The sequence below is a fragment of the Lipophrys pholis genome (assembly GCF_963383615.2).
Source record: "Lipophrys pholis genome assembly, chromosome: 21".
NCBI lineage: Eukaryota > Metazoa > Chordata > Actinopteri > Blenniiformes > Blenniidae > Lipophrys > Lipophrys pholis.
Window position 1 is genome coordinate 14986515 of NC_137649.1, and position 13945 is coordinate 15000459.

The following is a 13945-nucleotide window of genomic DNA, read 5'->3' on the forward strand; positions in this document are numbered from 1 at the left end:
TGTGCATAATTTTGGAGAGAGGTAGGAAATTGGATTACCCAGAGAAAACCCAGGTACGCACAGGGAGAACATGCAAAGTCAGGACTAGAAGCCCAATTCAGACATGAACTGGGGACATCTTTGCCAAGAGGTTAGAGTGCAAGCAACTACACCACTGTATAGTGGTTATCTTTTTCTTCCTGTTACAAAATAAAACAACAATCAACCAAGAAAATAATCAACAATGAAACACTATTTAGTTATAAATCTTGTCTGTAATTCACTTGATTCAATAAAAAACTCCACAAATGACCAAACCAGCATAGCACGTAGACATCAAGTGTTTGATGTGTTGATATGTGTCATGTGAGTGAACACAATACATCTATTTTATTGTTCATTCATGCTTTAAGATAGGAGATCTTTGCCCCTAAAAAAATAAAATTAAGGGAAAATTCAAACTTTACATTAACTTTTTAGTGCTTTGAGTCATTTCTCGTATAACCGTTGCCATAAGAGGTTTGAGTTTGCTTTTTGATGTGTATTTTCATTTTCATCCATCTTGTAAAACCTGGACAGGTCACTACAGTACCGGTAAGAAGCATAGCCATCCACACACCACGAATTTTAAAGAAGCCAACTCACAAAACAAAATGTGCTTTTGGGTTTTAAACCACAAACAAGCAGAGGTGAGACAGCACAGATTGTTTTTTTTACAGTGTGGCGTCAGGCCACTGATTGGGTATAAAGCTGTGCTGACGTCTAACATATAGTCACAGAGTTGATTGCACTGTACTCCACTTGTGTCAATGATGGTGGCCATGGAGTTCAGGTCAAAGGGAGGGTAGGGGTCTGGGAAGTGTATTGTCCATGTGAGTTTTGGAACGGCATAACGCAGGGGGCTTTTCTTTTTTAGGTCAGGGGAGCTGACTGTCTAGCATTTGGTGGTGGGAGTTTTTCTGTTGGTTGCCTGGCACAGACACATAGGGTTAGGCAGAGATTTTGGAAGGCAGCAGGGCAGACCTCCTGCTGGGCTCGCCCCGGCACCCCTCTCGCTCTCTCACCGTCCACATGCAGTAATGAGGGGATCCCCCATTGTCTGATCCATTCTTGTCCTTTTTGCTTTTGATTCAGGACTCTGACAAATACTTTGGTGTTAGGCTATCAACACCAGCGCGATCCACTCCACCCACCCCCTTCCTTGTGCACCTTATTTCTTTTTCTCTCTCTCTCTCTCTCTCTCTCTCTCTCTCTCTCTCACACACACACACACACACACACACTGACTAAAGTACTTATGCAATTATTCTAGTTTGAATCAGGTCATACCACTGTCCTTTCGGTGTCTGTCTTCTCTGTGAAAGTGCCGCCATTGTCCTCACTAACTGACCAAGTCTGTGGGGAGAGCACACTTGACTTAATATTGACCCAATGTGGCGTGGGTTTGCGGATGGTTGGCTGACAATGGCCCATTGTTTAGTGGGAGGTACCCTCTTCAAATCAGACTTGCATCACAGTCCTCCTGTACACGATATGTCTCCGGCAGGACACTCGTATGAGTTAAACCTAACACTGACTCTTATACTTACTCTATATACTTGCTCGCTTAGGACTCGGCCTCTTTGGTTGCAGATGAACACATGAGAGCCGTGTTGTTTTTCTGATGTTGGTGAAAAGTTGAGGTGGCCATGTCCTGCATGTGAACTTTCCACTCATGCGCCTGTCTGTATCCTCCACCCGGAGGTGAGACAAGGCCACAGAGCTCTGCTAGACAGAGTTGCTGAGGGACAGCCTTGTCCTTCTCCACTCTGCCGTAGCAGAATGGCTAACAGCCACCACTGACAATTACCCCACCATGCCAGAGGGCAGCTTAGGAAGTCAGGGAGAAGTCGCACACTGTTATGCCAGAGCAGACAGGAAAAAGGCTTGTTGCTCTTCCAGTACTTCACATCTCGCTCAGGACAGGCAGTAGATGGACAGATAGAGGAGGGGTGGATGTGGCAGAGAGGCAGGGAGAGGGCAAAAAGAGAGGGGATGGGTAGCAAGTCTGTTTTTAATTTAGTTTTCAATCTGCGGTTGTGGACATTTACCAGAGTCAAGTGCTTTTTGTGCTGTGGACATCGAGTACCATCCCCATGAAATAGTTGCTGAATTAAATATCAAGAGGACAAATCTCTCCTTTCAGTGAGTGACTTAATTCCAAAGCTATTTAATGTTGCCCAGTTACAGAGATAAACAATCCTCAGTAAAGAAGCCAAGGGAAAAGGTCCATCTATGCACCGATTGATAAATACACTTGCAATTATTCTTACTGCTAATCACGATTGAACTGATGACACATGCATCAACGTAGCCTGGATCCTCAGGAGGGAAAATTTGGCTTTACAGCATATTCTCAGCTTGGTCACACAGAAGACTGTTTTTTTTGAAGCAAGGACCTTTTGATAATAGGAGGCAGGCAGCACAATGACTTCCAGCAGCACCTCAATGCAACAGTACCGTATCACAATTAGCAGCGCTAAACAGGCTGCACAGACAAGTCCACTCCATCTCGTATGGAGCCTCATCCAGTCCTCTCCGTTTTGTCTGACAAATCCCTCCATTGTTCCTCTGATGATGCTTTTCTTTCGTGGGAACCCTGGCTTGTCTTGTTGATTAGATCCCCTTTGTCTTCCTCCCCTGCAGTGGGTTAGTCTGGAGAATGTGAAACCTCACACTGTAGTAGTGGCTTAATGCCTTAGCATACTTTGTTTATTAAATGGTGTTTCATGAATATAAAGAGGTTTATTTAGGTCATCAGCTATAGTTCTTTTTTGTACTTTTAATAAGAAATCATTGAATGCATTTGTTTTGAATGTGGTACATTGTTGGTTTCATTCACAAGCAGCTGTTAAGACTGAATGTTAGGCAACAAACAAAAGCCATTTCCTAATTTTTTCATATTTTCTGTAAAGGAAGAGCTCGTTCTCTCATCACCACCGCCACCACCCAAAGGAGTCTACATATACGGAGATGTGGGTAAGCACAAATCAATCCGTCACTCAATCATTATTGATACAGCACCTTTAAGACATTTAGATCTAATTTAAATTAAGAAAACACTAAAAGCAAAATGTTTACTAATATACACACACTTGTGTATATACATATGTGCAAATGCATTAAAAAAAATTTATAATAATTTTAAGTACATATAAACCTGGAAACCAATACACAACTGAAATAGTGATATAAATCTATATTATTATAGAAATTATCAGCTCTATGGCTCCATATATAACACTAAATAAAAAGCTTTTAACACATATGTCATCAGAAATATGTTTCCACTTTACTTCCCCTCTCTCCCAGGCACAGGGAAGACCATGCTTATGGATCTGTTTTACTCCCGGGTAGAAAGCAGTCGTAAAAAGCGGGTCCACTTCAACGGCTTCATGCTGGACATCCACAAACGTTAGTAGAGTCCTCACACTGCACAGCACCAACTGCTGAGGGTTGGCTTCCATGACTTGGTGGAAGTTTCCAGATTCCTTGTGCGCAGGAGATCCTATATTTAGCCGTGTGTTTGTCCTGAAGCCCTCCTGCTAATTGTCTACCATTATGCACACAGGTGAAATTACCGCGTTATTCAGTGCCGCCACCGAGTTTGGGTTGCTGGTGCAGGTGTGCTTTAGGATGTGTCGTGTCTGACATTTGTGTGCTGTTTACAGGGATCCATAGGAGGAAACAAAGCCTGCCAAAACGAAGGCTAGGGAAAATGTTCACCTATGACCCCATATCACCGGTTGCCATGGAGATCAGCAATGAGACATGCCTCTTGTGTTTTGATGAGTTTCAGGTGAGTGTGTATGAGTGTGTGTTTGTGTGGTTTTTAACCCGGCTTATTTTGATATTTATAAGATCAAAACTAGAAGAATTTTGCAAACTTTTTAACAATGGACAAAATTTGCTCTTATATTATTGTTTAAAAAAAAAGCCACACGGACCTTTATCTATTGGAATGATACCTCTCCTCATATTTGTGAATTTAAAAAAAATTTAAATACTTGTGCGGTTGCTCCTGAAATTAGAAAACAAGTTTTCCTGTTTACTGGATAAACAATGTATGCGCTTTTAGAGCATTTAAAGGTCGAAATGAATTTTCAGAGATTTGTTAAGGAGTATTTGACAAGGTTTGTCATGTCAAAGCATTTCTCTATATAGTATTTTGATGCATGCAGCTGTGTCGCTAGTTAAATTCAGAGGCAATTGGAAATTAGCCACAGATATGTCCTTTGTGAACCCCCCCCCCAAAAAAAAAGCCAGCATCATTAGAAAATCACAGGAAGGGAGATTTTTCCTGTAAGTCAGTGATCAGATGTTTTGTAATCTCGAAAGAAAAAAAACCTAAATGATATTTGGCCCTTTCATTCCTTCTGTTTGTAGTAAGAGTTTGCTCTGCTTTCTTGATAATCCATGAATACAAAAGCAAAAAAAAAAAAAAAACATGTCGAGTGCTGCGCTCTCAGTATTTTCACTTTAGACTGTGAATACTGTTAAAGTTCAATCACAGCCAGCCTTTCTTGTCCAGACAACCTTATGCCTCTGATCTTGATTAAAAGAACAGGACTGGGGACACCTAGTGGCCTCCAGTGAATGTGGCAGAACTTTAAAATGACCTCCTGTATGGACTCTGGAAAACTATCTGTCTTTTTGTATGTGCTATAGTAATAATGTATTTGGAGCGTAGTAACATGCTATGCTTTGTTATTTCACAGCGACCATACAACTTAGACTGATATTTGCTCCTGTTGCTTGTTTACATACTTTCATGGATATTTATGCACTGAGGCCATTACAGCCAGTCACCCACAGTTTTTACACACAGGATTTGCACGACTAAAGGACACTTTCAGTCATCGCTGATGCAGAAATTCTCATTATTTTACCTTTTGGTGTCAGAGAAGAGAGCCACTACTGAAGCTCTTTCTATTCTCTGAAAGGTAGTTAGTCATTCATTGCAGCAAAGAAAGACATGATTCTGTGTATTTATCATTAGCCAGCCAAACACATCTGCTACCAGCACCGTGTTGCTGCTCTTACTGATATCATTACAGTTAATGCCAGCAGGTCAGAGGTCGCAGAAGGTGTAGTTGCTCTCTCTAATCACTCTCTATGCATCTGCGAGGATCAAGAGCTCCTTCTTTCATCTGCCCGTCTTTCACATTTTAAACTGCGGCGCTGTTTGTGCTTTCTCATTGATTTGTTTTGTTTGCTGTCGCCAGCTTTGCTGTTTTTGCTTGTCGACTGTTGCTACCGGTGAATGGAGGGGAAACAAGTAGACATGTGCGTGTTGTTTGTGATGCATAAACAAGAGGTTGGGAGGTTGGGAGAGTTGGGGGGTGTGGGGGTCTATACCAATCAGCATCCTCCTCCACTCAGCCATGCAAATGAGGCTCTGGGTATCAGTCGCACTCTCCTGCTTCCTTAAGTGAGTGGAGCTAGAAAGCGACTGGCGGTGGCGGGTCAGATGGATCTTATCCTCTTAAATGCTAATGACATTTCTCCATTCTCTTCATTAGCGCTGTGCCATTATCAGTAATTTGTAGCCCCCCCCTCCTTCCTTTTACGACCCCCACCCGGCTCCCCTAATGAATACTCGCCATTGAGAGGTCCAAGATGGAAAGATGGGGAAGAGAGTGAGAAAGGAAGAAGAAGAGTGAGAAGAAAACGCTTGAGCGTCATTGTCTCAGGGCCCCAGTCACTGTGCAGCCTCGGTGAAATTGCTCATAGGTTGTGTACATAAAGAGGTGTAACATCAAAAGAGGTTTAATTTGGCACCCGTGTGCCTCGCTGTAAACTGACAGCCGCTTGAGTAATTGGGTGCTCATTTAAATATCGGCAATGGCTAACAGAGATTGCACCATTATTTTTGTGTGCTACAAGTGCTACATCAGTCCCCTCCACCTTTTTCATTCTGTGGGTACCCATTCTCTTTCCCTCTCCCCCTACTCATTCAACAATCAATATTGCCCCTCATACTATGCCCATGTTGAGGGCACATGAATAAACAAATCCATGTTGTATAAAAGGTCATTTTTAAATGATTCTTTTGAAATGAAAATAAAATCCTGTGGTCAGAGGAAATGGGGGCCCCTTCAGAAGGACAGAAAGACACAGAGCCTTGGCTTTTTGTTGATTCTCTTTACACACACACACACACACACACACACACACACACACACACACACACACACACGCGCACACACTAATTTGATGCCCTTAGCCACCTCTCCTTAGCAAAATCAAGGCTTTAACACAAATGTTAATCAAGTATTGGCAAGGGCAGTGGGGCTAATATGCAAAAGAAGAAGACTCTCCAGAGTATGAAAGGAGGCATATGCTGTGGGTATGGCCATCAGAAGTGCCTGTTATATACAGAAAAGTAGGTAAGAGGGAAGATCGAGGAGCAGACGGGACAAACTCTTTTATTCAAGACAGCCCGATTCTTTTAAAGCGTTATGAATATATTAATGTACAAATACATTTCTCACCTCAATTAAAATGCCAGAATTTATTGTTCAACACTGAAACAGTATTATCCTTGATAATTTTTATGTTGAGAAGTACATCAATCAAAATGTATTTATATACCGTGCCTACTTTCAGACAGTTCAACTCAAAGTGTTTCCTAATTGATCAACAAAACCATTAAAAGGAAAAATGTTTGCGATCATTCACATCTGTATATTTGCTCTACATGATGGTTCACATGTTTCCACACGTACTAAAACAAATGCAGATATCCAGGGCAGTAAAAGTTGATAAAATATTATCCCTAGTTGGAGACTGGGCTTGGGATTCTTTTTGTGTGGAGTTTACATGTTCTCCTGGTGTGTGTTTTTTTTTTTCCCCCTCAGTACTCTGCTTTTCTTCCACAGCTGGTTAGAGTGGTTAGCCAATCTAAATGTCTTGTGGATAATTGTTTGTCTTTGTGTCAGCCCTGTAATGGTATGCTGACTATTCATCCAATTGCAGGATTTAATTCTGATTCGACGTCTCGCTGGTAGGACTTTACATATTCTCCCTGTGCCTCCACAGATTCTTCTCACAACCCAAAGGTTATTGGGTTGTGAGCGTACAACCTCAGTTTGGTGGAAGCTGGCATACAGATTGATGAATAGGTGACTTTTATAAGGATTGTATTTAATTTAATGTAGTCCTTACAGCAATATGTTTTGTATGGATCCCTAGTTAATGACAAGGATTATTTGATATTATAGTAAAAAAAATATTATATTCAAAATAAATGACATTTATTTGAACTTGTTGAAATAATTTTGTACTTTTATGGACGCCTCTCATCACTCGGTCATGATGGTTAATCAGGCATGTTAAATACATGCCTCCCCGACAACTGTGCATTGCTGGGCAACATTATTTCTCCATTTATGGCTGTTCAAAAGAGCAACATAGGAAGAAGAGAGAGAGAGAGCGAGAGAGACAAGAGAGAAGGAACAAAAGTGAGAGCACTAGATTACTAATAGAAAGGTCAGAGCTCTTTATTTAACAGCCAGCGACTCATAAACGTCCTTGCTTCAGTGTTGTCATCAACCTTTGTTTATCGTGGACCCATGGAAATGATGTAGATGAAAAAGGCAGCAGACAGTTGAATTGGATTTATGTATTATAACGTTGGACAGCCTTGTGTGTAGTGCATTCAACACACACACCCACATGCCCACCTGTATATGCCTTTATATGGCCATCTTGAGAGATGCTTTGTCCACCATCGTGACCCTAGTCCTGATCCACGTTGCTCTGGTTTTTTTTTTTTTCTTTTATCTTTTCGTTTCTCTTGTTTTCGTGCTTACATCCAGTTATTCTCACATCTGTTCAGTTGATTAGCTCAGGCCTGCTGCTTCGTCTGCTGCCTATTTGTCCTCAGCAGAAAGCGGCTTCATGACCATTTGCAGTCAGTTCAAGTGCTTTGTGTGTGCGTGTGCTTGTGCGTGTGTGTGTGTGTGTGCGTGTTACACCAGTATGAATGGCCATGACCAGACAAAAAGGACTGAATGAGCACACCTGAATGACACTAATCAACATGGAGTGTTGATGACATCATTTGACCCCAGATACACATGTGCAAGGCGAGAAAGGGCAGATTGCACAGAGCATGAATATGGTCCTCTTCTTCTTCTCTGCTTCTCTTCAATCAGGTGACTGACATTGCTGATGCCATGATCCTGAAGCAGCTGTTCGAGACACTTTTCAAAACCGGAGTGGTGGTGGTGGCTACCTCCAACAGACCCCCAGACGGTATGAACATCACATGTACTATTTTTGTTCTTTATTGTATTTTTCCCACCATTGGCTGTTACTTCTTTCAGAACTAATGCTCGAAATTGAGTGACTGGATAAAGTTTCAGCTGCATTCAAACATCCACATATTAATACTGTGTGTGCAGGGATGTGCTCTGGGGTGATATGCTAATGCATGGACTTCAGTTGACCTCTGAAGGTGTGCTGTGGTGTCTGGCAGCAGACACTTTAAATCAGGGATGTCAAGCATGGCTTGCAATCTCGCAAAGTCATACATTTATATAGAAGCATTCACCAGAATGGATAAATCCAGAAAGCAAAGAAGCAAGATTGGGTCAAAATTGTTGGGGATTGTTAGAAGTATGGTTTGTTATGATTGATAAATTTCAATTGATAAATTTGTGACATCTTCCTCTCCATATTGCAAATATTAGACTGAAAACTGCCTCTCTTGCCTGAACACAAATGTCCAGTAGCTTCAAAATTCAACAAACAGTTTTATCCAAAACTGCTTTGCTCCTGCTAGAATCAATTGAGCCTCTCTCAGATCACACCAACTCCTTCCTGTTTACAGCAATTAATCAGTTGCAAAGGAGAGAAACAATCGATGTACCTTTCCACCTCAGAGACTTTAAACGTGCTTTGATGTTGCATTTCCAGCCGGCACAGCCAGGCTGGAGTAAGAATTAGCAAGACGCAGATCAAGGTGGAGATAAATGCATGATGTGTTATGGGGTGTCTTTCTCTCTGAGGTAAGATGTTGATATCTCGAAGCCTTAAGTGGCTATCAAGTGGGCAGCAGCAATATGCTTCTTATAAACAAAGACATGTTTCTCTGATATTTATTCGCTATCAAGAACAAAGCGACAAACCGTGCAAACTTGATAGAGAGCCTACTTGGTATTAATTACATGGTTAATGGAGCACTGAAAGCCATAAGAGAAAACTGGACATGAAAGGCACAGGCTTCCCATCTTGTATGGTGTGGAGATGCTGGCATCAAAAAGGGCATATTTAGGATTTACGTTTTTTGCTGGAACACTTACTGTTTTGTTTTTAGACACTGATGGAGTTTAAATTTAATCATGATGGTTTAGAGCCTCTCTCAAGTGGAACTGCATTATTATTCTCAATAACGTGTACTTTACATTAATGGACTTAAGTGCAAGATTACTCTTACTAATCTTTATAAATGTAGATGCACAATTTGCCGCAGTGTTACTCTGTTCAGCTTATTAAAATGTTATAATAGTTATTGTAATGTCATGTTTTATTTCTTTTAATGAGCAGCTGCGATTTTTATACCAGAGGAGTTGTGATATTGTGTAAAATGTAAATAACGACAATGAAAGTGTGCTAAAAGGGAATGTTGAAGCTTTAATTGACATAAAAAGTATTTGACTTGTTTTGATTTAATTTTAACATAAAGTGGTAGACCCTAAATTATTGGAGAGTTCAAGTACGATAATAAGTAAGAGTCTGTCTAGTCAGACAGTGATGAGTAGCCTGTGTCTATTTTTTGTTGCCAATTATTTGAAAATGACAACAAAGTTTTTTACTTTTAACATGTGTCACTGTACTTGTTAATGTTAAATGTAAAGTGATCAATTCTTTTCCCTTCAGTTTATAATAACTTACTTTATTTTACAGAAAAAGTCAAAGCAGGAAAATCAGATAACAGCAAAACAACAGAAACACTCATCCTGACACTGATGACCAACAAAACGTCAAGTCAAACTTATCTAAAACTACGCGTGTCCTTCCCACATCTTCACCAAGAGACCCCTGATGACAGAGCTTTAACTTTTTGCTATTAGTCGGGGTGGGTCTACCTCGATGCAGGGATGGAGTTAATTGTGCTTCTTCTCGATGAAGAGAAGAAGTACAGTCAGGTGATTCCAGTGGCGAGGGAGGACTTGATGTAGTCCCTCATAGCTTTATTCTCGGGTGGGGACAAGGATGACAGTCGTCCTTGCGGACGCAAGGTACCCGGAAGCACATCTATGTCAGTTATACAAACGTTGAGGGGGAAGGGAGGTCGCCTGAGTCTTGCTGAAGAGCTTCTTCAAAGCCCAGTAGACCCGAGGCACCGACGATAAATTGGGGGAATCAGACACACTAGAGTTCGAGGCAACGTTACTTGTGGGTGTGGTGTGGGCAGGTGTTGCTGAACAGTTCACCTTTCATGGGTTGCTCCGGGACTCGATGCTGCCGGGCTGCCGGGCCTTCAGCTCCAGAAATTCCAGCCTCCGCTTCACCAAAGTTGATAACAACAGGATCTGTGTGTTTGAGGGCCGTGGCTTGGAGGCGCCTCTCCAACGATGCAACCCCCAGTTTGAGCGGTTTAACTAAAGAAAAGTCCATCAGGCCGGCATGGACTCAGAGTCAATAAGCACCACCTGCTGCAACGAGGACAAGGGGACTGTGGGCATGGAGCGAGTGAGAAGCAGGGACCACTCAGGGTGTCTGACCTGAAATTCCCCCAGAGCCTGACCTTTCACTGGGCAGGAGTTGGTGCCCGAGCTGGCCACGTTAGAAGCACCGCTTCTCTCAGACGCAGCGATTCTGGAGGTGGTCTGGGACCCATATATCCACTCACATTTTGTAGTGTAAACAGTAATGCATCACGGATGCTCTCCAGGACAGTGGCGTAGCAAGAAAAATATGTCATACGAAGTCTGTAAATGTCGTTAGTGTGCGCTGTGTATTCCTTTAAAATATCTGAAGTCGCCCCAGAAACATCTCCATTGTTGTTAGCTCACCGGGATAAAACCAAACCAAGCTTTTGTCTGGGTAGAGACTGAGGTAACAATCCTACAATTCTAACTGAAGTGGTTTGCCTGAAGCGCATTATATGGACAAGTGTAAACAGTCACAGCCACATCTGATCTGATCACCTGAAAGAGCATGGTAATGCCAGGTGTGAACAGGCCTCAAGACACAGCAGGAGACCTGACTCTGATATGTTTCTAATCTGTGAACCCGAAACATGCTCTTCTATTAGAATTGTGAATTATTGTAGTGTTTGTTAACATTTTACAGATTGTCTCAACTTTACTGGAATTTGGATTCAAATATATTCTGTGTATTTTTTATATTGTCTGCCTCACTTGTTTAATGTGATTGCCATCCATGGGAACATGTTATGGTCGGTGACAAGAAAAGACTGAAAGTACCAAAAGGATTAAAAGAAACAATTATTCAAAGTTTGAATTGGGAACACCCACACAGGCACCACCAGGGGACCAAAACCTGTTAAAAGTTCCATGTGGGGTCAATATTTCCATAAAGTAGCTTTTAAATGTTTTTAAGTAAAAACTTAAATCAGTTCTAAATCAGAACTGTCAGTGGAAGTACCGAGTGTTGAAAGCGATGAGTGAGTGAATCCAGAGTGAGTTTTGGTTAATGCAGGAAAGAAGGGAAGTACAGGAGCCCAGCTGGTGGCAGTTGGAATACACAACAGTATTAAACTGTGCGTACGTCTCGTGACACCTTTCAAAGCGATCATAACAACCTTCGTCTGTCTTTAATATTTTTTTTGTAGCTTTCTCTTAACTATGTGTAAATTGCACATTTTAACCCTGATTTCAATTATACGATAAAGTAGTTTGTGAAGTGGTGTAAAACTGACCAAAACCCCACTTACTTTACCATATATGGTGACGAAATTATCTACTCTATCTTTTGTCCCCTTAGAGATCGCTTATCCATGATTGATAACAGTGCATTCATTTTTGGAATAAAAGTACACTAAACATGACTTTTTAATGTCATTTGTTTCCTGTGTAAAGTGCATGTGGTCAAGTAGAGAGTTTGTAATCACACTTTTTGCATATTCTTTAAGTTCAATGCATGGATCTGGGGCATTAACAGGGAACGGCAGACGATAACAAAGTTACTAAATATGATAATGAAGTTACTAAATATGGTCACAGATCAAGTGTTAACAGTTTGTGATGAGCATAAATCCTTTACCAGCATTTTAAAGTGTTTCATCACTTTGTACATCACTCTGGGATATTTTCTGCAGATATCGGAGGAGCGTTGATTGAAATAACTGCCGCCACGAAAGCAAATGAGTCCAGAAACAGAGCACTGTCTTTCTTTAACCTTCAAAGTAGGCATGTGTCATACGCAGCTCAGTCCATTACAGTATGGAGTTTTGAAGAGAGGGTTATTGTGTGTCAGGTCCTACTGTAGTGAGCTCGAGCCCAAACATCAACAACAGCCACTTGTTTGCATTCGCAGCTGTAGAGAGCTTAAGCCTCACTGTGTGTATGTGTGTGTCTGTGTGTGTGTGTGTGTGTGTGTGTGTGTGTGTGTGTGTGTGTGTGTGTGTGTGTGTGTGTGTGTGTGTGTGTGTGTGTGTGTGTGTGTGCGTGTGTGTGTCTTTGTCCCTGTTTGTGTGTGAATCCCTATCTGTTTTATCTGTCTATCAGGGATGCTACTTCAGATGTAATTTGTTCCAGCCGAGCTAATTGAAACCTCTATTCAGCGAGCTGCTGTGGACATTGTCCGCGCTGAAAAGGCGACAGTCCTTTCTCTCGCCACCATTGTTTGGGAATGTAATGAATTTTATGTTGCCGCCGCTGCCGGTAGAGAAATCCATTTTTCTCCCCTGGTCCCAGTCCTTTTGTCGTGCCTCCCCACCCATCCTTCAGTTCATCAATAGCCACTTTATTTGCCAATCTGTGGCGGGGGAATGACATTATTAGGAGGCTAAACAGCAGCTCTAATACAGGCCCTCCCTTCCTCTTTCAGATCTGTACAAAAACGGACTTCAGAGGGACACCTTCCTACCTTTCATCGGCGTGCTGAAGGTAGAGACAAAGTCATCCCTCTTTTTTGTCTTGTTAATTTATTCATTTGTTTATCACACACACTAGCACACGCGCTTGCATGTGCGCCTCAGTCCTCCCGTCCCTCTGTCTGTGTCCGTCTTTTTTGGAAGTTGCTCTTTAGTGGTTTGATGTTTTCTGCTTCCTGGATGCCTCGCACAGTGTCACAAAGCTGTCTTTGATCATGCCAGAGCACAGTGAAAGCAGACTCGCAGAGAGACCGAGGGAGAAAGGTAGGGAGAAATGGAAGGGGGAGGGGGAAAAAAAAAAAAAAAAGGGTGAGTGGGCACAGGTAATGTGAATGGGAGATGGGTGGACTAGCTGAGTGACTGACCCAGACTGCTTGCATTTCAAAAGTAAGGGGGTGGGGTGGGGGTGGGGGGGGGGGGGGGGGGGGGTGAGACGAGGATGGGAGAGAAGAGGAGAGGCGCAATGCATTTCTGGCAAAAAAAAAAATCTACTTTGCAATTTAAGCAGGTAGGACCATTATGCTGCCTGCATCTCAGATGATCATTGATGTGTTTGGAGTGATCGTGATCATAAATAACTGCACAATAATTTGTTGTCATGCATTTTGCAACAGATTAGAGCAGCGTTCTTACGCCTCACATTGGTATTTAGTCTAAGCAGTAAAAGCAAAGCACGCAGGAAGCCCACCTTCTTCCGCCATGAGTCCAAAACGCAGCTTGGTGTCAATGTTTAGAGCAGGGTTGTCCAATAGTCCAGCCCACTTCATGACACTTTGACTGGCTTTTTAGTGGGAGGAGTAAAGACAACACAAGATTAACACCCAATCTCAAACAATAGCGATGAAGCACGAGCGTCAC

At 42.1% G+C, this 13945-nt stretch overlaps 1 protein-coding gene across 2 annotated transcripts in view; it reads left to right on the top strand.

Annotated features, from left to right (window-relative positions):
* Window positions 1-13945, top strand: part of afg1lb (AFG1 like ATPase b) — a 31434-nt gene that overhangs the window by 1412 nt on the left and 16077 nt on the right. For both annotated transcript variants that reach the window (XM_080490054.1, XM_080490055.1), the window contains exons 3-7: window positions 2934-2997; window positions 3331-3432; window positions 3690-3817; window positions 8178-8277; window positions 13042-13100. In XM_080490054.1, coding sequence (XP_080346180.1) covers window positions 2934-2997; window positions 3331-3432; window positions 3690-3817; window positions 8178-8277; window positions 13042-13100 — 453 coding nt within the window. The remainder of the gene's footprint in view (window positions 1-2933; window positions 2998-3330; window positions 3433-3689; window positions 3818-8177; window positions 8278-13041; window positions 13101-13945) is intronic.